Below are 27842 nucleotides of genomic sequence, written 5' to 3'. Positions count from 1 at the left end.
TGGATCAGGGGGTAAGGATATCAGGATCTATGGAAGTGGGAAAGGGAAGAACAGGAGGGTCCATTAGCAAAAGGTTCTCTGGACCCAGACCCATCTCTCACAGGGCTGGCTCTGTCCCTGTCCTAGCTCATCCTCTGTATTTGGGCATTCAGGAGGATCTGGCGGAGCTGAGCTCTGTGTCTACAGAGCATGTGCACTCCCCCATATTCAGCACCTACTTTGCACAGTAGGCCTGCGTTGGATCTGCTGCCGGTTGGCAGCTTCCATAGCCACAGAGAGGCAGGGGCAGGATACACTCCATAATGGCTTTGAATGATGACAGTATATGATCATAAGGGTTACAAATTTCTGGATTTAAATTTTATTAGGTGGTGAGCCGGGGGAGGGATAACATCTGGATTCTCAGTCAGTCTACACCTGCCTCTGTTTCATTCAAGCGGCAGCACATTTGAAAAGCTGTTTCAGTATAGCAGCTAAATGGATTCACATGGCACAGCTCCTACTGTAGCTGGAAGATATACAGGCAACAGTGCAAGGGTTCACCTTTGACATGCAAGCTGTGCAAAAAATTAATATCTTTCAGAAATACAGCATATGCTGTACAGCTGTTTGAGAGAGGCAAAGCAACTGTCAGACCTAGCAATACCTGTGATAGGAAAGGCCAAAGCTCTCATGGAGGTGAGCTTCAAGTACAAAATGAGTCACCCTTGGAGTAACAGACTTTTCCCTTATTCTGTTTCATGATTCCACCGATTATAGTGTCAAGTAAATTGATCTGAGAAGCATTTACATTGCTAGATTAAATAATGTACTGTTAGCTGTTTCCGTGCATTGTACAGTTACAGGGGGAAAGCAAGCTGTGGGAGATGCAACACCTTAATTCTGATTGTTACACATACATCAATGCCTTTAGACCATAGATTGGATTCTCATCTGGTATAAATCGGCATCGCTCCATTGAATTCAAAGGACTTCTGATGAGAATCTGGCCCAATATCTTAATTTAGGTCAGACTGGATTGCAAGATATGCATTTGGGTGGGATTGCCATGAAATGGATGGCTGCATCTGAGCTGGTTGTAAGTGGGTTTGAAAATGGAGTTTGTCGTGAAACTAGGGAGTCTTGAGTGTGCTTGGGCATAATGGAGTTTTGGGAGAACAGCTGTTGCTTGAGTGTTCGTGATGCTTTAACTGGTCATTTCCTTGATATTTTTTAGTTATTGCATTGATATGTAATACGATAGTTAACTTAAAGCTAAGGCTGCAAAAAGTTTTATGTTAGGGAAATTAATATAGTTTTGATATAATATAAAGAACTTGTAATAGTTTGACTTTAGGAAGAAAAAGCTATAAAATCAGTTCATTTTATTTATGGATAAGCAGGCTGCTTTGGAAAAAAAAATAAGACCTGGATTGCTTTCTTCCAAAGTTTTGGGGTGGCTGGCTGCAACTCTCTTCTTCTCCTTCAATAGGCCCTGGTTTCTCCCCTCTTTTCACAGCTTCCCTACTTCGCAGAGCTCTACCTGGGAGGTCAGCATCCCTTGTTCTCTGTCTCATGCTACCAAACTCATGTTTCACAATATCTGGGGTGGACAGTATACTCTGAAGCATGCACATGGCCATGCCTGAATTTAAGTGTGCCAGGCAATGACCTAAAAGACACTCTGCCATTGCTGTTGGGGTCAACAATGGGATCTTCATTGAAAGCTGGGCTGGGCAACTTAGAAGTCATGGCTTTAATGGAAGTGGAATCTGGACCCTCTGGGCAGCAGTAGAGTAAACTGCATTTGTATTGTAGAAGGAAAGGTAGATTATCAAGTGTTGTTTCGTCAGACTGGAGTTTGTCTATCATTTCAAAAGAAAACCAATTGAATTTCCTTTCATTTGTTTACAATTGCATGATAAATATTAACATGATATAAGAATGAGTTAAAGCGTACTTCACTGGACATCAATAATTTCAGGATATTAATGCAGTCTACAGAGCAAGGTGAAGGAGTCTGATTCCTTCTTCCATACAGTACATGCCAGACTAGTATTTTGTCGTTGACTAATATTGTCTCACTGCTATCTAAGTACAGGAGGCTGATATCAGGTTTCTATTTTGTTCCAGAAAATGAGTGTGAGTAGACCCACCAACTACATTTTACATAACGCACGGAGACTGGTAAAGACCTTGTCAATGCTAGAAATTAATTTTCCCTCTGTTGATATTCACCCCTTCTTGTCAGCGATTGGGAATGGGCTACATCCACCCTAACTGAATTGGCCTCGTTAGCACTGTCCCCCTACTTGGTAAGGCAACTCCCATCTTTTCATGTACTGTATATTTATACCTGCTTACTGGATTTTCCATTTCCATAATTACTGCATCTCATGAAGTGGATTATATCCCACAAAAGCTTAGGCCCAAATAAATTTGTTAATCTCTAAGATGCCACAAGGACTCCTCATTTTTTTTTTCCAGTATCACAAACGTCTTTGTTTAGGTGTGAGTTGTTTAAACAGATTACACATATTTAGTTGTTTTACTCCTTCATCAAAAGCCGTTGCTTAATCATTTCTGTGCTCTCCTCTTTCAATTATCCTCTGCTAGTCAATATCTTTCTAGTAAAGAGATGACCAAAACTGCCTGCATTATGCCATGTACAGTCTTATCAATGCATGTATATAATAATAGAAGAGCTATCCCCTCCCATGTCTAATACCTGACACTACTGCCTAAATAGCCCACATTTGCTCTGGGTTTTTTTTCCCAGCTCATATCAAAATTGCTGTCCATTGTCATTCTTCAGTCTCTTTCTTTCAGCATTACCACTTTCCAGGTGTCTCCTTCCAACTAAATATCTCTTTGGATATTTCTCCTCTGATGACTTACTAGGAGTATCTCCATGTTTAACTTATTTTTCTTCTCTTTTTTTCCCCTTCCCATATCTCATACAATTCAAAGTCCATTCTAAAATTGTTCTTTCTCCTTGCTAGTATTTGGAACACACCAGATTAGTAACACCCTGCAAATGTAATGACTATGCTTTTCAGTTCATCACCCCAGGACTTACTCCCTGCCCCAAAATCAAAAGTGTTGCCATTAGCTTTTACTTACAGTCTTTTGATTCAGCTAATTCTCAGTCCATTTGAACAATTCTCATATCAAGGCCAATTTGAATTACAGATTCTATCTTTGCAGAGTTACTCTGAGATGAGCTGATGCGGAGGAAAAAACTACATCATCTCACAAGTTTATCTGCTTTCAGATGTCGGTTAATTCCAAAATGGACAGCTTCCATTGTCCAGAAGTATATGGTTAGATGGTTGCATTTAAGAGGATTGGTTGTGCAGGGCTTGCACACACACTAAACTCTCATTGACCTCCATGGGCATTTGGGATACGCAAAGAATGCCGGTTCTAATGTAAAAGTTTTGCTGAGTCCATTCTAAACAAAAGGGAGGAGCTCAAACAATTTTCATTGCAATGGTGTATACTCTACAGCACTCACTTAAACTTAAGTATCTCCATCTGTAATTCCTCTGAAAAGGCCACTGCCCATTAATGGACTGTTGGAGAATTCCTACTTTAGACACAGCTGTTTTCTAAGAGGCATTCATTTGCATGGCACAAAACACGAGCAGGTCCTGAACAATATCCAAGTTGAGAATACAGGATGGTGTGTGCATGTGTTTATATACGAGATCTTCAGGCCACATTATAATTACAAAGTACTGAAAAAAAATTATTATTCATCTGCAAAAACTTGTATATGTAGCTACAGTAAATTGCAATATCATTGGCAAAAAAAGGTTTAAAAAATGCAAATAGCTTTAAAAATCATGAAGCAATTCTGAACAAGAAAGCCCATGCACAGGAAGTAAATATTAGCTTAGCACTCCCTTTATCAAACATGAGTGGAGTAGCACACCTGCTTTTCCTCTGCCTAACACAGATTGCTTCAGGGTTCTTCCTGAGAACACATCTTGCATGCCAGAGACTAGCTATGGAATATGAACTATGACCTCTTAAACGCTGATGACTTGACATTTCACTCAGGTTTTCCATCCATCAAACATGCTCTTTTCCATGTATGTCCTTCTGTTTTATACGAAGTTCCCCTTGAGGGGCTGAACCTAGCATCTGCATGACACTGATTTAACCGCAGTCTAATGAAAGTAATGAGTTTTCACCTGTGGTTAGACCTATTTGTACCCATTTAATTTTAATGAAAACTTTTAATCAATCGCTTCTTGCTTGTATTAAATAAATGTTCCTTCCTGCCACAGTTGTAAAACAAACCTCACTTTAGAGCTTCCTGACCCCCTGGGTATTAGAGAGACAAACTACCTTTCAAGAGATGATATATTTTGCAGGCAGGCAAACAGAGAAACTTTTGGCTATTCCTACAATGTGACTCATGGTACTGTACATTGTACTGTCCCAGATATTAAAACAATGTACTGTATTCCACTCATTAGAAATGTAGGATGGTGGACAAGCAGGCTAATGTAATAAGAACTAAATGTTTGCCTTAACCTAATCGGGAAGTGAACCTGATCTGAATTTTTGTTTGCTTGGAGGAGTGAGATTGGGGAGTTTTTTAAATTTCAGATACCTCTGCAAATTTATCAACTACCAAATACAACAGCCCTTGCAGTATTTCCAACATGGCTAAAACCTGGATACTTTCAAAATCCTGTCAAATCAAAACTATTATGAGATTCTTAGACCAAAATGTTTCACATAATTTGGATAAACTTCCAAAAAAAATCTTAAATTCTGGAATTTTGCTGAACTGAACCATCATTCTTGACAAGCAAAATGAGCAGTAAAACTTTGCACAGGAATGTAGAGGTGAAATATACACACAGTATGTTCAAACCTAAATTTGGAATCATTGTCCTGGAGAGAAGATGGCATTCTTGGATACATGCTATTAGATGACCTACAAACAAAGGATAGCAGATGTTATTTTGGAGCCTGCAGCTCCTTGTATGAACAAGGGATATGCTTTTTAATAATACCTGACTTCTCATAGAGATCGGACAGATCACATCCCTGCAACGATTAGGTTGAGAAATCAAGCTCTCAGAAGTTGGAAAAAACACGAAAGGGTGAAATTTGCCCCTGTGCAGAGGAGCCAGCTCAAGGTTAATGCAAAACTGATGTCCCACTTCGGCCTGAAATGTGACTTAATTGGTGTCCAGGCCTTTTGCTAACCCCTCTGCACAGGGCTGAATCTCTCAAAAAAATCAACCAGCTGATTTGGGAGGGTCTTTATTCGGGTGCATCTACATTTGGTGCTGCAGGTGTAACTTCTGGCTTGAGGAGACAACAATTTTAGCTATAGAAGACACTGTGCAAGCACTCTGTAACAAACTTGTTGGAGACAAATTACCACAGTGGGCAATTTGCACCCCGCTCTGCCTGCCTCCCCATGATCTGGAGGCTCTTCTATGGACGGCAACCTTAAAATCTGGCTAGGATTCTGTAGAAGGCCCAATAACCGAAGCCTCCTGGAAGAGGAACTGGAACAGTGGATCCCACTATCTGCTCCTGGGCTAGACCTCATCTGCACTGGCCTGCTGCTGACCAGCAGTGGATTAGAGGTTAAAGGCTGTTTGAGCTGCTGAACCCTCCAGTCCAAGTAGATTTACCACCAGGAGGAACTCAGGCTAGTTTTAGTTCTGCTATAGGTATTTCATCAATAAATTCTTTATCGTATGGTATAATCCATTTTACCATCAGTAACATTATACTCAAATCTTCATCACAGGAAATAAAAATACCAGTGATGGCTGCTAAATGGGAAAAGTAACCTCATATTCTGTATTTAAGGCTTAAAGAGAAGTGGCTAACGGGCTTGGCCAAAATACAAATCTGTTGCTTTGAGCAGGGAGGAAATCAATCATTGGCAGGAGGTTGGTAACATGGGGTAGAGTCTGGAATGGCATTCCTCATTGCAAAAAGGGACCACAACGCCGGTCATTCCTCCACTGGGATTCTTGTAAATTCCTCGCTGTCCAGGACATGAGGCTATCACCAATAAGGACTGGGATTTGCATTAATTTATAGTTGAAAATAAAATGGGTGCATTGCCAAAAATCAGCAGACAAATCAAAAGCAATCTCTCCATTCGTTGTACCAATTTGGGAGCTCTATTTCCAACTCCACAGTGCTGCCTCTGTGGGTCTTCCCCAAGCCATAGGGGGACACAAACCAATCCATAACAGGATGATTCAAACTATTTCACCTTGATATCAATTCTGCTTCCGCCATCTAGTGTTAAAGGGCCTGATCTGATTCTCTGTCACCCTGCACCTTATATGAGCAGGTGCCCCAGTGCCAAGTGGGTGTAAAATGCTACCACATCAGAATGGTGGAAATAGTTTACACCTATTTGGCACTGATGTAAATGACTGGACAAGGTGCAGGACAATGGAGAATCGTGCTCATTAAGTTTTGCCTTTCCTCTTTCAAAGGAAATAGCACTGTCAATACTTGTATGTTGACTAAGCCCGAAAATTGTGTTAGGAAGTTCTATCATCAAGTAATGACAGAGGCATTGCTTGGAGAGTCCTTCAGCATCTGCTTATGTCGCTATCTGTGTAGTGCATGGCATGACAGGACAGGGAAGGGGAATTTAGAGGAAGAATTTACCAGATGAACTCTTCTTTCAAAAGGCTTTGTTTCTTCCAGAAATGTAATTTATGATGCCTCTTTGGAAAACCGATGGAAAGATAAACCCTCCTGTGCAAAGTTCAGATTTGCAACTAAATCCACTCAGGCTGAAATCCATCAAAAATTTTGACATGCTTGAAACCTGCCTTCCCGAGAGGATGCTGCTTGAAACATAATCCTATTAAATGCAGTGTGGAAAATAAGTTCTCGTTCTCTTACCACACTCACTAAAAGTCCTGTAAATAAATGCTTCAAAACGAATGCCAAATGATGCATGCAATAAACATTTTACGAGCCAGCCAAACGCCTCTTCGGTAGGTTGAGCACCTCAAAATGTAGAACAGTGTAAGGGACTGCTTTCAGTTTAGACCGTAATTCTCCTGTGCCACACTAGCATTCTTATTACTGTAAATGATTCATGTTTGGGGGAATCGTGGCACTAAAGTTACAGAAGATCTTCTATTTAAAGAAAGAAATCCCACATTTTTAAGATTCCTTTGATACTGTCTTTCATGTGTCCCACTTAATGGCAAGTGGAGGTGCAAGTACCGGGCGCTGAGGTTCCCATTGCAGTGTGTCTCCTATTGCATTGTGGAGAGAGGAATTTTGACACTGTTAGCCCCCCACAGATGACTGAGCTGATCAATGTTGTTCTTGGGTTCCCTCCAGTGGCCGATTCATGAAGTGCCATAGATGTTGGCTTCAAAGGAAGATGTGTGTGACCTGCCTGCCCTTTAGGATGGTAGATGAGTTATACCACCTGGCTATGTTGGGAGGCAGTGGGTAAGAAGAGGGGAAATGTCTTAGAATATAGGGATGTGTGCAAAAATCACACTCCACTTGGACTTTATCCTTAGTCTCTGAGGTCTTTGACATCTACATCCAAAAAGAAATCCTATCAAATATAGCAGGGATAATTAACATAACACATACATATGTATGTTCCAATCACAGTCCTCTGTGTTTTTAATCCCTATGCATATTCTAAGGGTACTGTTTTTTATATTTATTATAGTCTATGTACTGTAATTAGAACTGATTGGATAATGTTCATCTAAACATTTGATAAATGGTGACTTTGAAAAAAAAATGATCAGAATAATTAATCTCACATATAATCTCAGGACATGTAATTGGCACATTCTGTCTGGACCAAGACTATGAAGCACCACTGGGGCAACACAGTGTGTCCATCAGGGCAGTATTTCATTAAATAGAACTCTACAAAGACCATACACCAGATATACTGGAGTTATTTTGGATTTGCAGTGGCCACCGGTGTGAATGTGTTTGGAATCTGGCCCTATTTAGACTAATGCACGAACCCTACACTTTAGGAGGCACTGTCTGATTCCTATTTGGTTTCCTGGAACAAATGATTTTTGTGCTTTCGCTCTCAAGATCTTAGGTTTTTGTGCATTTTAAATTAAAAATTACACAACAAAGTGTATTTGGCAGTCTTTAACTGTCATCTGAGACTTGGATAGCAGGGCTGCTGTTGAGGAGGATTTAAGTCCACTGTTGGAGCTGTCTAGTAAACCTTTCCATTGTATCTTCTTTAGCCATGCCTGGCTTTAGCACTGTCTTTTTTTTTCCCTTTCAAAAGCACTAAATTCACTTCCATATCTCAAAAAGGAGAATAGATGTATTCATATTACAGGAGGAAATGAGAAAAGCAAACAAAGCATAGTTCAGTCTATATTAAACATATTACAATGGCTTTACTTTTAAAAAGATTCTACTTTTTTAAATTGCCTATTTTAGAACTTTAATTTCAATCTCAAAGCATTTCTGGTATGTGGGAAACTGAACATTTACATCCAGTATTCAGAAAATATGGCTCAGCTTACACTGGTTACATGCACCTTCCCATTGCTGAGACAGTTCAGTACATGTGCACTGGGTAAATTCACTTCTCTTTGCAGATGTGGATTAAGGTCAAATGGGTTGTGAATCCAGAAAAGCGTTGCCCATTTCTTCAACTCCCCCAGAATAAGGACAGACCCCCAGATTCTTCTGCCAAGCCTAACCCCCATGCCCCCTCCCCATTACTCCCTCCTTGATAGGAGTATAAAATAAAGAAACTCTTCAAGTGGCACACACGCCTCACACCAAGATGCAGTTGTCTTTTGTGCTGCAGTCTGCTACTCTGCTTTTGATTCACTGGTCCATCTCAGCAGGGACGTGCTGGCCCCTGCTTCCCACCACTTCCATTGGTTGGGAACGGTGAACCACGGCCGCTGGGAGCTGCGGGCGGCCATGCCTATGGACAGTCAATGTAAACAAACTGTCTCACGGCCTGCCAGCGGATTACCCTGACAGGCCGCAAGTTCCCCACCACTGGAGTGGATACTAGGAAAATATTCCTGAGTGAACTTCTGGGCAGAGCAATACGTTAGGGAATTCCAAGGGTGAATGAGCATGGATAACCTTCAGTCAGTATTTTTCTTGCCAGAGGATGTCATGAAGGCCAAGACTATAACAGGGTCCAAAAAAAACCAAAAACACACCACTAGATACATTAATGGAAAATAGGTCCATCAATGGCTATTAGGCAGGATGGGCAGGGATTTGTCACTATCCTCTGTTTGCCAGATGCTGGGAATGGCAACATGGGATGGATCACTTGATGATTACCTGTTCTGTTCATTTCCTCTGAAGTACCTGGCATTGGCTACTGCTGAAAGACCGGATACTGGGCTAGATGGACCTTTGGTCTGACCCAGTATGGCTGTTCTTATGTTCCTTGTGGCCCTAACAATGATTCTGTGATGCTATGTCTGCTATCTTGAATCTTCAATCAGCTGATAAAATACCATCTCTTAAAACTAAAATTAAAAATTAAAAAAAATTGTTTTAAAATCAGTTTATTTACTTAAGTTTAAGGTTTGCAAACAAAAAAAATTCTATTCTCCGAACGCTGATTAAAATTTCAGGCTGCTAATTGCACCTATGGCACTAAGAATCTTACCCTAGTGATTCTGTGCCAACGAGTGGTACTGTGTTACCTATTCTTCTCGGAAGCATATTTATTATTTGGAGCTGTGATGTCAGGAAACTCAGACCAATACCAAGTGACTAGCTGGCCACATCACACAAAACAATCAATTGACATGGTTAATGGATAACCTTGACAGCAAGGCCAAGGAATGAATGGGCATGGAGATTCCACTAGCCTCTCTTCCTAGACATGGCCTCTCTGACCTTGTCTGCACTGAGAATTTGCCCCCATTTTAGCCATTATTGATCTTTTAGCCAGCTAGGGTTGTTTGCTGGTCTGTAATCTACACAAATATTTCTAAATTTTTGCTGCATTTTCAGTCATCTTTCCTTGTCTTAGTACCTGTAATGTCAGCATATAACAGATTGCAAGCTTTTCCTCAACTTTTTTTTTTTGAGCCAATAATCAGTGTCCATATGTGGAAGGTGTTTTCAGTTCTGCTAGTGAAATGAAAGGGGGTGGGTACTGGTCAGGAAGTAGAGCTAGTCAGAGAAACTTTGATGGAACCATATTCCATTAGAATAGGATATTCTGTTGAAATCTAAACATTTTTGCAAAATTGGGTCAATGTTGCTGGAATTTCATTTTGAGCCTCCTCCCCTAGAAAAAAGTTCTGACAATATTGCAAATCCTATTCTGACATGATAGTTAAAGGTTTTTTTTTGTTTTGAAACTACTTGTCATTTCAAAGCATTTTTATTTTATATATTATAATATAAAATCAAAAAGTCTGTATCAAAATGAAAGGTTTTGATTGACTTGAAACAAATGTTTGCAGTTTTCCTATGCAGAGAATTTCAAAACTTTCAGTTTTTGTTCCTAATCAGAATAAAACCAGATTTTGAAATCCCTAACTCCTTTCATGAAACACAATTACCATCCTCGACACAGCTCTGTCAAGCACATATGAAACATTTCAGATAAAAACTGACACGCCTGAACCAAACTCAAACTTTCATTTGCAATCCAAAAATAGTTCTCTGGACTTCCTAGGTTGGTTATTAATTTTCAGGCCCCTCTCCACTTCCAGGTCTTGAGCATGACAGAAAGGTGAAGTACCAAAATATCATGAAAACAGCTGCTCTTGTGGTAACTCTGGCCTGGCCAAAATACTGGAAACACTAGCAAACTCCTGAGCAAGCCAGACCCTGAAGAGAATTCTAGACTGATTTCCAAACCAATGAGGTTCAAATACGTTTTGGATAAGTATCTAAATTTTTGGATGTTCCTTCAAAATGAACGGAACCTCCAAAGCTTTGGAGGTTTGCCCACAGTTAAAAAAAAAAAAAAAAAAAAAACACTAGTGCTATGGCTCCTTGGACTACCCCTCAGGACAGGGAATGAATGAAGGCAGCAAAATGGACTGGAGGGCCTTTCATAAATGTATCTTCCTATGTATATTTTTTTCCTGTAAACCACCCCCTATATCCCCCCCACCACCCTTTCAGTTTTAAAACACTCCCAGTGTGCAGTCAACCTGTCAAGTCAATCTACATTGTTTACTTCACATTAAATGGGACTGGTTTCAGAGTAGCAGCCGTATTAGTCTGTATTCGCAAAAAGAAAAGGAGTACTTGTGGCACCTTAGAGACGCCACAAGTACTCCTTTTCTTTTTTTAAATGGGACTGTGTTTGTTGGCTGCATGCATAAAAGTGACTTCTAACACAACCTAAAGTTCTTCTGACACTTTTAATAATAACCCTGTTTGTTTGGTTTTTTACAATGAGAAGTGTCTTGAAAGTTTATTGTAGGGAAGCATTGCTGAGAATGTTTTATTTTCGGAACTGATGTACCCTTTGTTGCATCAATGCTCATATTCTCTAACAGTGCTGTTAGGATCTGGAGCCACTTACAGTTTTATTTATGGTCTTGGTTTTGAGTCACAATTAAAGTAACTTTTCCAAATATTTGGGTTTTGTAGGCACCATTCAACTGGGTCCATAACTTGGAAAGCTTTGATTGTGTTTAGCCTCCCTCTACTCAACTACCTTAGTGGTCCATCTTATACTGGTGAGTGTTGTGGAACCTATCCAGGGCATTAAATGCTACTGAATACTCACAAAGCATGTGCCAACGGAGAAAAAGAAAACAATTGTTCCTTGAAATATTCAGCATCTGATGAAAGAAATGTTTGACAGACTGAGCTGTACATTTCAGTAAGAGATTTTTCCAGATGCAAAAAAGAATTTTCTTTTCTGCTAGGATCCAAGATTGATATTTGATTGAAAGACAAACATGATTCTGCATGTCTTTTGGGCATAAAATTAAATATTCGTGGTACATTAGGAACAATGCAAATGTTTTCAAATAAATACTTGCATCCTATTAATACACACACACACAACTCCAGCTGAGATAGAAGCTGCACTGATAGTTCTAAAAACATAGTGTAAAAGATGCCCCATGTTTTCAGTTCAGAATCAATGAAGTAATCTAAGTGTTACTTAAACTTAGAGAAAGATGAACTATACATTAAGCTTTGTATTTCAATGCAAAAATACCTAAATCCATAATATGTGACTTCCCTTATTGGAATCATGCCAATCTAGTTCTGTTCTCTCATCTACCAAATATATTTCAGTAAGAAGATAGATATAGGTATAGATATAGATATGAGATTTGTGATGCTAAATAAATATGTGCCATAACAAAAGTAATACGTCAGGAAAATATTCTAGTGATGTACTGTAAGAGTTGCAGAATCCCATCTGTCATTCCATAGACTTGTTTCCAGAACACAGTTATTTAGTTCTTTTTAGATGGTAAAGACTTTGTATAGTGGTGTTTGACAGAGGGAGAGGGAGCTAAATTGGCTACAGCCCCTCCACATTCAACAGTTTCTTATCTAGATGTCCCCTAAAATAGTGTACTTGTGAAATAGCTCCCACCCCAGCTTCCCAAAGTGTTCTGCTGCCAATTTTTGTTTATAAAATCTCCCCCCAGCCTAGTGGCTCAGCTAGTAGTTGACAGTGTTTTAATATGATAGATATTTTCCCCCCTTTATTCATACTCGCTGGCATTGCAACATGATGCTTCACAGGAGACGAGTTCAGGAGCAAGCTTGGCAAAGGCAGTCTTAGAACGAGAACAGGCCAAGAGCTCTGCAAGATTGAAATAATTTTAAGGACCAGATTATAATTTTGGATGCAGTGGTGGAGTCTTTGACTCCTGTGCGCATCAGAAATCAGTTTGGCTGCTAGTGTCAAGGCAGTAGGAAGCCACATAGTTATACAATGACCAGAGGCCAGCTGTGGCTCAGCACTGGAGCCACCAATGAGGTTGGTTACCAGGGACTGGCGAACCCACTGGAGTTATGAGTTGTGTGAAACCTTTAGAACTTTTCCCTTTGGGTTTTGTGAAACTTCAAGTTTTGCAAAATCATTTTTTCCATTTAATTTAAGCCCTGGGCTTTTAATTTCCCCCAAGGGAATTTTAATTGAAGAATGTATTCCTAATTAAATGGAAGGTTTCAGAGTAGCAGCCGTATTAGTCTGTATTCGCAAAAACAAAAGGAGTACTTGTGGCACCTTAGAGACTAACAAATTTATTAGAGCATAAGCTTTCGTGAGCTACAGCTCACTTAAATGGAAGCGGACAACAGACTCTTGTTTGAAAGCAATTTTTGCTCTGCTTCTCAGGCTACCAGAGAAATAAGTTAAAACAAAAAGCCCAGAACTCCTATTTTGCCAGATCCAAACATAAAAATTGACGCTCAACATTGTCAAGTTCTCTTCTAAATCTAGAGCTGTTCATAATCTGAATGAGAGAAAGTGAGTTTTCCGATCCATGGAGCCACATTTTTAAAACTTGCCACTGATTCTGCATGCTCTGATTTTTTGCCTAAAACACCTGAGGTTTAATTATCAGAAGGGCTGAGCGCACTCAGTTCCTACTGAGTTCATTCTGAATTGTTGGTACTCAGCTCTTGAGAAACTCAGCTCCCTGGTGTGTGAGGTTACATACCTACAATCTGTGGCCACTTTTGAAAATGTTGGCCTCTGTTAGTTACTCTCCAAACTGTGTTGTTGGTGGGCAGCTCTCATTTCCCACAGGGAACAGAGATGGGTGTTCATAAGCAGGGGAAGATAACCTAGCATTGTAGAATGATGCAGCAGGTAAAACAAAAAAAAACAAAACAAAACACACACACTTCCCTTCGCTCCCGTCCACACGTCTTGACCCAAATATCCCTGGTTCAGTTCTCACACACACAACACCTATTAACATCTCCAAGAAGTGTTAGAGATGAAAATGCACCCCTTTGTGTTAGTACCTCAGGGAAGTCAATGTCCCTAATGTATTAGGAAATAAGGAATGAAGAACACATGACTGGAGAAAAATAACTTTCATATTGATACACTCTGTGAACTACATGCCAAATGACTGTAAGGAAGAATACAGGATGATTTAGTATTGAGCTACCTGTTGCTGTGATACTTCACTTTCCATTTTAATAAGGAACGTTTCCGAATATTTTGTAGGAATAACACCCCCCACCCCACGTGGTACCAAAACTCAAGAGCCAAGATTTATTTTTATGGGAAATTTTTACAAGATTAACATTTTCTGTTTGCAGACTATGTGCATCCAGGTGTTTATTACCTACTTTATGGATTAAGGATTTCTAATGTAAACAGTGACATGTTTGCTGGCCAGCTCTCTGAGAGCACATCCACAGGGAGTGCTGTGAAGAACTGGCTTAGGCTCACTGCCTATAGGAGTTAGCACTATTGCAGCTATACCAGAGCTGGTTGCCACCAGTGAGGAAACCCCAGTGTAGATCAAACCTAAGCATCAAGTTTCAAACTTCAATTCCCTCTGGAAGCCCAGGTTCAAATGCCATCAGAATTGACTTAGCTCTTCATCCTTCCAAGGTATATAAATTGAGTGCCATACAGTTTATTTGGGGGAGGGAAGTATTTTAGGTGAAACCAAAGTTCTATTTGCCTTGTATGGACATATTACATTTTATAAGACAGTGGTTTGGCCCAGTCTCATTGGCCAAACTTTCACTTCCTCCACTTCAGTAGAGCTACCATCCATCTCCCCAGAGATGGCTGCATTTCAGTGGCAGTGTATATATAATGCAGTGGTAAAATGCTTTAGGATCCTTTGGGCTGCAAGGTGTGATATAACAGAAGTTTTATGTGGAACAACTAAGATGGGTAGCCTTTCTAATTCACAATCATTTAAAATGTTTATAATGGACCAAGGAAAGAAAACAAAGTATTGGTTTCTGTAAACCTTGTTCATGTAACCAACTAACTCAACTTCTAACGTGCTTTTGAAATCAAACTTGGAATTCAGTGCCAAAAATCACCTTGTCCTACTTTTTTTTCCAAAAATCCTCTCACTGCGAGAGAGCAGTTTAAAAACCAGTCTTTCCAAGTGGTGTTATGGTACTCCAAGAGTAAAAAGGATAATATCCACTTGATTTCATGTGTTCTGTGCTTACAAAAGTGTCACACTATAAAATTCTGGAGTGAGCTTTGTGGTTTCAGTTAGCAGTTTCTAATCTACAAATAATTTTCAAGAAATTAGACAGGGAGACAAGACCTTTTATGAAGAATTTCAGGTATAAGCAACATCCCCAAGCCCCTGAAAATATCACTATGTAACATTTACTATCTTATAGAAACGCTCATTGTCTGAAAGTTTAAGATAAAATAGAACACATCTCCCTTTGCAAACCTCCAAACTGAATATCCTTTACCAAAACACTTTGCCTGAAAATGGGTATTCTGCCCTTTGTTTTTAAATGAGTGCTTGAATAAATATAAATATATTTTTATTTCTACAGATTGCATTAATTATAGTTTTGCAAACACTGCAACCTCTAAGAGAAGATTGAGCTGAGCTATTAGCTGCAAACCTCAGGTCTTGGCTAGAGAAGTGATTATGGCTTATTTAGCAATCCTAATGAATTGGCTCACCCATCCCTACACACAGTCCCAGGTTTAGCATCATGGGCCCCAGAATAGCCAAGGAGGGACGTTTCATGGGGCTTTATAGTTAAAAAATAGTCAACCAAAGATGATCCACACATTTCCAAATGCAGCCTTCAGTGCAACGTGGATGCACTGCAGCATAAGAAAGGCAATAATATTAAACTAAAAGAAAAGGAGTACTTGTGGCACCTTAGAGACTAACAAATTTATTAGAGCATAAGCTTTCGTGAGCTACAGCTCACTTCATCGGATGAAGTGAGCTGTAGCTCACGAAAGCTTATACTCTAATAAATTTGTTAGTCTCTAAGGTGCCACAAGTACTCCTTTTCTTTTTGCGAATACAGACTAACACGGCTGCTACTCTGAAACCTATATTAAACTAACGCTCTGTGGAAACCCACAGTAAACTTCCATTTAACTGTAATAGCTAATCTTTCTCCTTGGAAAATGCAAATCGTACTTTTTATGGAGTATTACCTCTGTGTTGCAGGATACACGCAAATAAAGACAGCCTTGAAGATTTTTCAATATCTAAGATAGATACAAGAAGACGGAGAGGTTTTATTTCCTCTTCTTCCCCCCCCCCCCACCATCACTTTATCTTGTCCCAGGGAGACTCAGAAAAAGCATTTTCAGCAGCAGCGGAGTTACCTAGCCCGTTACAAACAAAGGGGAAGAAGTGTGCCCTGCAACCCGTATGCCTACCCGCTCTCTGGCGAAACTCGGGTGCCGAATTCTCTTGCTACTGCCCTTGTCACTCGCACGCTTTACCCTTCGAAATCGTCCACCATCAGGTTCCTTATTTAGCTCCTGCGGCTTGCGTCTCTCTCTAACCAGTGCTCGACTTACAGGCAAGGTGAACAGAAAGCAGTGCGGGGTCTATCCAAGTTGTTTCAAGTCAGCTGCCCTGCTCTCTGACAGGAGGGCCTGTCAGCTGGAAAGGGGCCTCCTTGTCTCTCTGCACCGCGTTCCCGCAATAGACAGCCATCCATCAGCCCTTGCCCGAGGACAGGCTGGGAAGGCTTGATCTCGGGAAACGAGACCAGGTTAGAACCGACACGGGCAGAGTCCCCTGGAGCCACCCCCTAAGACCCGGGCACCGCATTCAGCCTCCGCATTGGCCTGAGCGCGGAGCAGGTCCAGGATTTGTTGGTGGCGGCGGGAGGGGGGGGGGGGCGCCCCCCCCCAAACGGTTCACACTCGCTCCGGGCGCTGGACGCAAGCGGCGAGCTCCGAGGGCTGGCCTGGTTTGGGAAGCCCACCTGAGGGGAGCGCCAGCCTTACCGTGAGCGCGGAGAACTTCTGAGCCGGCACCAGGAGGAGCAGCTCCGGGAGCAGCAGCAGCAGCAACGGGAGGCGCATCCTGATCCGGAGCCGGGGCAGCCGCAAAGTCGCTGCTGGCGGGGGAGGAGGGGGAATTTCCTCAGCCTCCCCCCCCCCTCCGCTGGCTCCTTTTCAGTCTCTCCCGCGGGGAGGTCCCTTTGCCCAGGGCTTCTTTCCCCACCCCCTGAAGCGCAGGGCTGGGAGACAGCGCGCTCCCTCCCCTCGCCGGCTCCTCGAGCGCTTCCCACCTCCGGCCCGGGAGCTGCCTCCCCAGCCTGGGCGCGGGCTCCCTCGAGACCGCGCAACGTGCTGCCGGGAAGCTTCGCCTGCAGCGCCGGGGCCGGGGCCTGCCGCTTGTCGGCTTCCCTGCCGCGTCTCTGCTGCGCTCGGCGCCGGAGGGTCGCCGGCCGCAGCCACGGGGCAACGAGAAGGGGGGGGGGGGGGAGAGAAGGGGCAACGAGCCGCCCCCCCCCCTTCCTCTGTGTCTTCCCCCGGGGCAGCACCGCTCGCACGTGCCCTCTCGCGCTGCAGCCGCTGGCGGGGTTGGAGCTGCTGCTGCTGCTGTGCGAACCGCCCCAAATCTTTTATTTCTCTTTCCTCTGCGTTCTGCCTTTCACGGCTCCCTCGCCCGCCCCCCCCCCCCCCGATCCTCCGCTGATTGACTGATCGATGGATTGACCCGGCCAGCCTGGCTCCGGGGGACACGCGCACACACCCCAAGCATCTTCGCGGCCACCAAAGTAATGTTTAAGGGGGGGACGGGGACACGCAGCTTTTATTATTTCTGGTCCGCGGTCAGCGCTGAGGTTTGCGGCAGTTTCTTGGAGACTGTGCAACAACATGTGCAGAGCGGCGAGCGTGTGCGGGTTGGTTTATACCCACCAATGAGCGCGACCCAGAGGGGTAAGGGGCGCACAGGGTTGTGTCCTGGGTCTTGTCTGCTGCCCAGTTCAGAGCCACCGGCCTGTTTTGTTGTTGCTCGGTACGTTGCACCCTGACGCTGGAAAGCATCGTTTTCAGTGCAGCATTGCTGAAATAGTTCAGCCTGGGCTTGTAACGGGAGGACACGAATCTGGCTGGCTCACACAAACCCAAAGCTTGACTGCTTTCGAGCACGGTGAGACAACTGGCTGTCAGTTTACTTGAAAGGCCTTGTACCATAGAGGGGAAGAAAGGATTTGGCCAAAGCATGTCTTGCATGGATTTTGGTATGTGTTTCTGTGGGAAATGCAGTAGAACTGCTTGGTTATCAGCCTGTATTCAAGAAATGCCTGGTGATTAAATTAAAGTAACAGAGCGTTAGCTTTGCATTCTTGTAAGTTATATTTTGGGAACCGCATAAAGGAGTGTTGTTTATTATCTCCTTCTAAAACTAGAGATTCCTTACCGAGGATAGGTACAAGAAACTGTTACACGCCATCTTTCTTTTTAATCGAGTGATCCCATAGCAAGCAGCGGTTCTCTGAGCTTTACAACTGCAGATATCTCCAGGGTTTAATGGTCCGGACGCTAATTGAAACAATAAGCCATTTCTAATGATTGCTGACATTATGTTAGTATCTGGAGTCTCAATATTCTAACCACTGTACATGCATATTATACACAAAAGAGCTACCTTAAAATAGCACTAATAAGTTTGCAAAATCAGGCACTCAAACGTTATGAAATGCCAGAATTAAGAATGCCTGTGCAAATTTAATTCTGTCCCCTTGTACATAGGTATTATGATAACCTTTAATTGTATTTTCACACACTATTTCCCCCCCACCCTGAACACTGCCTCATTCAGTGCACAGAACAGGTGGTGCTCAATTAATGAGCAAGCTATTCACTGTTTTTTTTTTCTCCCAGGTGTTCAGGGTGTGGCCCTGAGCCTTATTTACTGCACATTATTCAAACCTTGCTCTTCTGACAGAATTAGTAATATCCTCATGGGCTTCTCTGTAGTGGCCATCACGCTAGTATCTGAGTGCTTCACCAAAAAAATTATTTTCTACAGCTCCCCTATGAGATGAGTGTGTATTATTAGCTCCATTTAAAGATAGGGAACAGGGGCATAGAAAGATTGTAGTAAAAAGTATCCATTAATTTTAGGTGCTCAATATGAACACTAAGGAGCTGATTTTTCAGAGTAATTACCATTTCATATGTTCGAAGCACAACTCCCACTGACTTCAGTTGCAGCTGTGAGTGTTCAGCACTTCTGCAAATAAGGTCTCAGAGTCCCAAGTCAGGCACAGAGAAAATGAGGTCCATATAACTAGTGACAGTTATGAAAAATGTGGTTTAAGCAACATGCCCAGCATCACAGAGGAATTCTGTGACAAAGGCAAGGATAGATTCCAGTTCTTTAGGGCAGCCTTCATCTGTCTTAACCTTGAGACCCTCCTTTCCCTTCCTGTAGTTTCCTGCTTTATTTGCTACACACCTTCCTGCTTCTGCAACAGATGAGACAGAGGTTCTACAGATGAGCCTTTTTTTACTGCTCAGCCCTTATTTATTCTCCAAGCAGGTTCATCCCACACACTAAATGAGGCAGGGCTGTGGGGAAAAGAGCTTGTGATAATATAATTGAAGAATGTATTATAATGTACATGGGGCCTAAGTTAAAGTTGCACAGACAACCTTAATTCTTGTATTTCCTAACTTGTGAGTGCTTGACTTTGCAATCTTAATAGTGTTCTTCAAATCAAGTTTTTGTGTGTGAGAGTTCCTAGGTTTTTTAAAGAGCAAACTGAAAACCAGAAATTTCATCATGTGTCATCTTGACGTCCATTTGGGCCATCAGCAGGGTTAGAACCTTTAGAGCAACCACAAAGATCTCTGCCACTTTAAGCCAATGGGGTAACTGATAGCAGTAATACGTCATCATCCTTAGTGTGGCCCAGTATACTTTTCCAATGGGCTTCACAGATAATGCTGACAGCAGAGGAATGGTGACACTCGGGAAGCTTGGGTTCCATTCCAGGCTCAGGAGGGGAGAGCGCTTGAGTTGGCACAGACTCTCCTGCACATTGCCCCCTAGCATGATACCTTCTGGTATCGTCCCTTCAAACCTGTTTCTGGTCCCAGTCCTGTCTCTTTCCACCCCTGGCTCCTCCTCCCAACACTATTCTCATCACCTAGGCCAGAGGTGGCCAACCTGAGCCTGAGAAGGAGCCAGAATTTACCAATGTACCTTGCCAAAGAGCCACAGTAATATGTCAGCAGCCCCCCCAGTGCCTCCCGCCTGCCGGCAGCCCCACCAGTCAGCGCCTCCTGCCTGCCACAGTCAGCTGTTTCGCATGCGCAGGAGGCTCTGCGGGGAGGGGGAGGAGCGAGGTCATGGCAGGCTTGGGGGATAGGGCAGGGGCCTTGAGGAAGGGGTGGAGTGAGGGCAGAGCAGGGGGTTGAGCAGTGAGCACTCCCCAGCACATTGGAAGTTAGCATCTATAGCTCCAGCCCTGGAATCAGTGCCTATGGAAGGAGCCGCATATTAACCTCTGAAGAGCCACATGCGGCTCCAGAGCCACAGGTTGGCCACCCCTGACCTAGGCTGTCCTATGCTTTGGGCTTCTGACTGTAGTCCCAGTTTCTTTGTCCAGCAAGTCCCAGTTCCCTCCCTCCTAGCTCCTCAACCAATCCGTCTTTCTTCCCAGCCCCGGTTTCCTATCCACATTCCCCTTCAGCACTGGCTCCCAGTTCCAATCTCCCTCCCTGGACTCCTTCTCCAATGTATATGTGCTCCTCCCCCAATCCTTGTCCCAGTCCCATTGCCCAGCCTGTCCCAGTCTCCCTCTGGCTCTTTATCCAATCTCAATCTCCCTACCGGCTTCTGCCCCTCCTCCTTTCCCTCTCTGTCTCCCAGTCTCCTTGCCCAGACCGTTGCAGTCTCCCCCCAACCCAGCCTGCAATCCCTGTCTCCACCTCCCATAGCTCCCTGTCCCAGTTTCTCTCTCCCCACTGCTAGGCTTCAGTCCCAGTTTCTGCCCCCATCTCACGCCATGGCTTCTTGTCCCAATCCACTGCTCTAGCTCCTAACTCTCCCCGCCCCCACCACCACCACCACTCTTGCACTTGTCCCTTCTGCATCTGAATCAGACAGCCTGATCCTTCACGCTTCCTGGGCTCAGTCAGGCAGTCATTGGGAGACTTGGAGAGAGAGGTCTCCTGCTTTCAGTTCGGATGCCCAGACCCAGCAGAACCGGTAGCAGCCCGGAGCTGCAATTGCAGGGAAATTCCTACCCAGCCCCAGGGTGGAGTATGCTCAGTGCAAACACAATCTTCAGGGAATTTAGCTGCCAAAATCTAAGTAGTGTCTACTGAGCACATTCAAAACTGCAATTTTGATATAAAGGCCTGACACAAAGGCCACTGCTGTCAAATTTAAAGTCCCTGCTCCAACGAATGGAGGTGCTAGCGTTTTTCAAAGAAAAGGTCACCAGAATCCTTGGAAATGGCTGAGCCGTTTCAGCTGAAATTTTCAAAATCAATCAATCAATCAATAAAATAACTTCAGCCTGAATCAGATACCTGACATGGAAAATTTCAGCCCAAACAGACAAAATTATAAGTAACAGAAAACAGTTCACTAAAAAACGTTACTTTCCAGAATCCAAAATGAACCAAAAAATCAGTTAGTTGAACAGCTCTAAATCCTAATCTTATGCTTTAACTGCAAGACCATGCTTTTTCCTTTCCTTCTCTTGTCATTTCTGGACTGCCCATTCAGAAAGTGTTAAAAAGAAATGCAAGCTGCTTACACAAGTGATCCCTTATGGCACTTCCTATACAATGTAATAGGAATGAAACCAATAAGGTTCTATAGGAAATGCTGTAAAATTTGATAGGATTTAGAAGAGCATAAAAGTCTTTCTATAGAAAGTTTAAATTAGCCTATGTAAATTAATAAGGAATTATATTCCTACTATTAGAATTATCTAGGCTGGTTTAAAAGACTATAGAAAGTTTAGCATTCTATATTAAATTCTATAGCAGTGTTCCATGAAGGATTGTGATGGGGTCATGGGAAATCCACCAAGACCAACTGTGGAAAGGAACCAGTTCATTTCTTAAATCTTAAAAATCACAGGAGTAAAATATCTTGGGTCCCAATGCTGCACTGAAATCATGCAGATGGACCACTGTGTTCAGCATCTAATTGATTTGGTTGGGGCTGTGCAAGGGTGCAGCAGGCTGAATGTGTTTCTCAATGCAAAACTGGGGACTTAGGACTTGTCTGCACAGCCCGGTAGTTCAGACTATGGGGTTGTGAATGGCAGTGCACTGCTGCGCCGCCAATTGGGACCCACTTGAGGTATTTGCTGTCCGGCTGGAGCCAGAACCCCCACCCACACACCAACCCCCTGCCCCAGGTCTGAGCCCACTCCTGCACTCCAAACCCCTCGTCCCCGGCCCCACTCTAGAGTCCACACCCCCAGACGGAGCCCGCACCCCCTCCCACACCTTCTGAATTCATGGGGCTACTCATGGAAACAAAGTTAAGCTTGTGTATAAGTATTTGTACGATTGAGGCCTTTTATATCTAAATCCCATTGACTTTCAAAGAGTCTTATGCTAAGACACTTATGTGCTTTTGAAACTCTCACCCTTTGATTAGATTTTAGGTGATTAACCCACTGCATTCTTATTGGTTGAAATCCTGTCCGTTGTCTTATGTTATCTCACACTTTTATGTTGTCCTAGTAAAAAGCTATGGGCCTGATCCTGCTTGGTCGATATGAATTGAAGGCACACAGTATCTCATTGGTGCTACTCTGTAACTGGCAGGATTGGTCCATATGACACCAGAGTTATTAATATGTGCTCTGCCAACAGTGTGGGAATCTATTGTTCATTTCCTAGTGGGAGATGGGATATTTGCTACATGTTTTTCTGATAGATGTCGCATTTTTGTCACCACTAATATATTCACCATTGGATAAATTCTTCTCTCAGTTATACCAGGGTAAAACTGGTGTAACTCCCTTGTAGTCAGTCAAGTTCCTTCATTGCAGCTGTGTGCAAACTTAAGCTCACTGTGATTAGCGTCAATCACAGGCCCTGAAAAATCAGTCAATTAATGATTTAAAAATCATCTGCGACGGGAGATAGGGGAAGAACTGTTTGAAACATTCCAAATTCAAATTGCTGCCTGACAAACTTTAAAGAAATGTGTCATTCTTTACAGCCTTTAACCTTTTTCTGTATGAAAATATCTCTTTGAATGGTCCATTCTACTAAATAGTGTCACCAACCTGTATCTTTACTGCTAAAAATGGCAACAGACACACAATTTGCCGGGAGCACTTGGCAGCATGGACCACACAGATGCAATTCATATAGACAGAAAAGTAATGAAAGGTGATACTGTAATAAAGAAACCTTTCAATTACACTGAGCATTTCCCTCCATGCTGCCCACACACTTAACATTCTGGTCCACTCTCCTCCTTTAGTGCTGAGGTCAACATTGATGGAACATGAGATGCATAAAAATGTGTGGTATAAACAGGGCATATGAGCAGAGGATGTGCAATTATAAATTCTCTGTGTAATATCACATTTATTTAAGTATTGTTTATTTGCCATGACATAGGGTGAAATCTCCATCCAACGGAAGTCAGTGAGAGTTTTCCAATTGACTTCAGTAGGGCAAGGATTTTACTCATTGAATTCAAAAATGGAGGAGAACCATTTCTAGTCCATTTTTCTGTCAATGCAAGATTTTTCTCTAAAATACAGTTTCTGGTGCTGTTTCCGGGTTACTTTTAAAATTCCCTGGCAAAGGGCTTGCTTTGCTTGGGAGATAGTTTCCCAGTCTAATAGATCTAACTATTTAGGCATGTGTAAAAACTGCAGTCTCTAGGTGCAAAATATCAAATATCATAAATAAATTTCACTGTCCAATTTATTTATTTATTTATTTATTTATTTGGTATCATTTAATTTGCACTATTGAATTTAATTTCGAAAATGATACCTGGATCAGCATGTATTTGTGATGGTGTCTTCACTCTTGATCATGAGTATTATTCTAAGACATGGAGATTTGTTTAAATGTCATCAGCAAAGATATAATGAGGATACTAAAAGTGAAAAACATGTTCACCTGTTAGCAAAGTCATAATTGTTCATGACCCACTTGATTTCAAGTAATTTATGGAAGTTAATTGGGGTAGTAGGCTTTTTTATTATTATTATTATTTATTTATTTATTTATTTAATCTTACAGCACTGTCATGAAGCCCCATAACAGATGGGATAACAGAAGCAAAAACAGAAAATGCAGTAATCACTAAAGTAATAAATGCCATTTTGTTTCAGTTTTCACCAAAAAAAGTTAGCCACGATTGGACAACTAACATAGAGAACATCAGTGTAAATGGGCTAGGATCTTAGGTTAAAATTCGAAAAGAATAAGTTAAAATTACTTAGACCAGTTAGATGTCTTCAAGTCAACAGAGCCTGATGCAATATATCCTAGAATACTTAAAGAACTGGCTGAACTGATCTCTGAGCCATTAGCGATTAGCTTTGAGAATTTGTGAAGGACAGGAAAGATTCCAGAGGACTGGAAAAAGGAAAATATAGTACCTAGTTATAAAAAGAGGACTAAAGACAACCCAGGGAATTATAGAACAATCAGTTTAACTTTGGTACCCTGAAAGATAGTGGAGCAAATAATCAAGCAATCAATTTGTAAGCACCTAGAAGAACGTAAGATGATAAGTTTAACAGTCAACATGGATTTGTCAAGAGTGAATCATGAAAAACCAACCTAATATCCTTCTTTGATAGGGTAACAAGCCTTGTGGATAGGGGGAAGTAGTTGATGTGATACCTCTCGACTTTAGTAAGGATTTTGATACTGTCACACTATGACCTTCTCATAAAAAAAACTAGAGAAATACAGCCTAGATGAACCTTCTATAAGGAGGGTACACAGCTGGTTTGAAAAGAGTGCTCAGAGAGGAGTTATCAATGGTTCACTATCAAGCTGGAAGGATATATTGAGTGGAGTCCCGCAGGGATCAGTTCTGGGTCTGATTCTATTCTATATGTTAATAAATGATACAGATAATGGCATAGAGAATGCATGTATAAATTTTGTGGACAATACCAGCCTGGGAGAGGTTGCAAGCACTTTGGAAGACAGAATTAGAGTTCAAAATGATCTGAAGAAAATAGAGAAATGGTCTGAAATAAATAGGATGAAATTCAATAAGGACAAATGCAGAGTACTACACTTGCGAAGGAATAGTAAATTGCATAAATACAAAATGGGAAATGACTGTCTAGGAAGGAGTACTGCAGAAAAGGATCTGGGGATTATAGTGGATCACAAACTAAATATGAGTCAACAGTGTAATACTGCTGCAAAAAAAATTAACATCATTCTTAGATGTATTAGCAGGAGTGTTGCAAGCAAGATGGGAGAAGTAATTCTTCCACTCTCCTCAGCACTGATAAGGCCTCAGCTGGAGTACTGAGTCCAGTTCTGAGCACCACACTTCTGGAAAGATGTGGACAAATTGGAGAAAGTCCGGAGGAAAGCAACAAAAATGATTAAAAGTCTAGAAAACATGACCTACAAGGACAAATTGAAAAAAATGGGTTTGTTTAGTTCAGAGAAGAGAAGCCTGAAGGGGGACACAATAACAGTCTTCAAGTACATAAAAGGTTGTTATAAAGAGGTTGTTATAAACCACTGAGGACAGGACAAGAAGTAATGGGCTTAAATTGCAGCAAGGGAGATTTAGGTTAGACACCAGGGAAATCTTCCCAACTGTCAGGGTTGTTAAGCACTGGAACAAATTACCTAGAGAGGTTGTGCAATCTTCATCATTGGAGGTTTTTAAGAACAGGTTAGACAAAGACCTGTCAGGGATGGTATAGATAATACTTAGTCCTGTCTTACTGCAGGGGACTGGACTAGATGTCACTTCCAGGCCTACATTTCTATGATTCTGTCATAATGTGCATCAGAGATAACCAGCCCAGTGATTACACATTTGACTTTACTTCAGATGCATACAGCAACTGGGTTGTTTAAAATGCTGTAAAAGTAGATAGGCCAGATTTTCAGTTGATGTAAATTGGTGTATTTCCCCTGACGTCAGTGGTGCTATGCTGAGTTACACCCAGCTGAGAAGCTGGCCCAGTGTCTCTAGATGTGACTTGTGTGAGGGTTTGGTTGGTATTTTGCTATTTCTGTTAAACCAGTGGTTCTCATACAGTGGTCTGAGGAACACCAGTGCTCCACGCACACATTGCTGGTAACCTATACAATGAAACATTCTGAGACCCAAATGTGGGGGTGTGGAATGTTGGAAGGGAGGTGGGTCAGCGAAAGAATCTCTCTTATGAAGTGGTCTGTGGAATGAAAAGGCTGTGGGAAATGACTGAATTAGTATGTATGCAGAGTTGTTGTAGCTGTGTCAGTCCCAGGATATTAGAGAGACAATGTGGGTCAGGTCCTGAAGAAGAGCTCTGTGTGTTGCTTGAAAGCTTCTCTCTTTCACCAACTGAAGTTGGTCCAATAAAAGATATTACCTCACTCACCTTGTCTCTCTGAATTAATATATAACAATTTGTTAAACAAGGGCCACGTGGTCCCCTACATGGGCTGTTCCTGCATGGGGGACAGGAAATTCTGAGTTTCCACTTGTGGAGTTTGTACAGAATTCTTCTTCTCTTTGAGGCAGAGTTTCTCTCCTTGCCTTCTTTGCTTAACAACAACAATGGGAGTGACTTGAAGTTTGGCTCCCAGAACCACTATATCTTGTGGTAGCAAAGGCCTATCTTTGTACTGGTCCCAGCTCTACTCAGACTTATCTGGCCCTTTGATAGTATAACTCCTGCTCTTCTCAAGCTATTGTACCCTAGAGCTCCCTTCCTCCCCCAAAGGGAATTTCCATAAGGACTATGAGTATGTTAATGCTAACAGTGTCAATAGGCTCTATACCTTTCCTTGTTCTGCCCATTTTTGATTTAATGAATACACTCATTGGTACAGCCCCAGAACTATCAGTGTGTGAAAGTTTGTTTGAAAAAAGACAACTACCCAAATCTCCAGAAAGAACTGTAGTGAGAGATAATTTAAGAAGCTGGGATTTGTTTTGCTGTCAATCTAAACATAGTGCTAATTCTACTGTAGAATCCAATTTATTTTTATTAATTACCAAGATACTCTGTTGATTACCAAGTTTTGCAAATTAGCTGTTGGGCAAACATAACACGCACAAAACCACCTAGGAATACACAAACGTAAATGTAGGTTACTAACTTACTTTGATGAGCAATTTGTTTTTATTTTTGATGGTATTTTTTAACTGCTAGTGGACATACTGTTGCATGTTTGTAAAGTTAATGAAATCTTACAAGAATGAGTTATCTCTGTGACACTCCTTTATTAAATCTGTGCTGAGAAATGGGGTGAGACTGACAAGATTTTTCTTTGTTCTTGAAAAGGATCAGATTTGTGGATTAGCAAAGTGACAATTAGTGAAGTTCTACTGTACATTCCTGTAATATATTTATGGTGACACATTATTTAAAAACATACATAATAATAGATGCCTGTGTATGTATTTGTGTACATTATCAATATGGCTAAATTGATCCCTATTGGAGTCCCTGGATTTGCACCAAAGATGAAGCAAAAATATTCAGGAAATTATAGCCATTACATGAAGTAATGTATTAGCTGTAATACTCTTTCTGAACACTAGTGGAGTGGCTCAATCTACATAGGGAACAAATAGGGAACAGGGAGAGGAAAAATAAAACAAAAAATAAAATGATGACTTTCTGCCCCTCAGATGGTAAGTTACGTAATGATATAAACATGAGAAAAATGGAACAGACAATGTGGAATGTGCTTATTTCATATGATTTCTTATAGTTTATCAGAACTTCTG

At 41.9% G+C, this 27842-nt stretch overlaps 1 protein-coding gene across 2 annotated transcripts in view; it reads right to left on the bottom strand.

Annotated features, from left to right (window-relative positions):
* The window catches only part of SMOC2 (SPARC related modular calcium binding 2), a 191993-nt gene extending 174322 nt beyond the window's left edge, over nt 1-17671 (bottom strand). The window contains exon 1 of one of the 2 annotated variants that reach the window (XM_038397794.2): nt 16904-17671. In XM_038397794.2, coding sequence (XP_038253722.1) covers nt 16904-16981 — 78 coding nt within the window. In that variant the 5' untranslated portion in view covers nt 16982-17671. The remainder of the gene's footprint in view (nt 1-16903) is intronic. The other variant, XM_043511322.1, reaches the window with a different exon arrangement.
* Between the last annotated feature and the right edge of the window lie 10171 nt (nt 17672-27842).

The sequence above is a fragment of the Dermochelys coriacea genome, chromosome 3, assembly GCF_009764565.3.
Source record: "Dermochelys coriacea isolate rDerCor1 chromosome 3, rDerCor1.pri.v4, whole genome shotgun sequence".
Classification (NCBI taxonomy): Eukaryota; Metazoa; Chordata; order Testudines; family Dermochelyidae; genus Dermochelys; species Dermochelys coriacea.
Note: the sequence above shows the minus strand (reverse complement) of the source record. Positions and strands in the feature narration are given on the sequence as shown.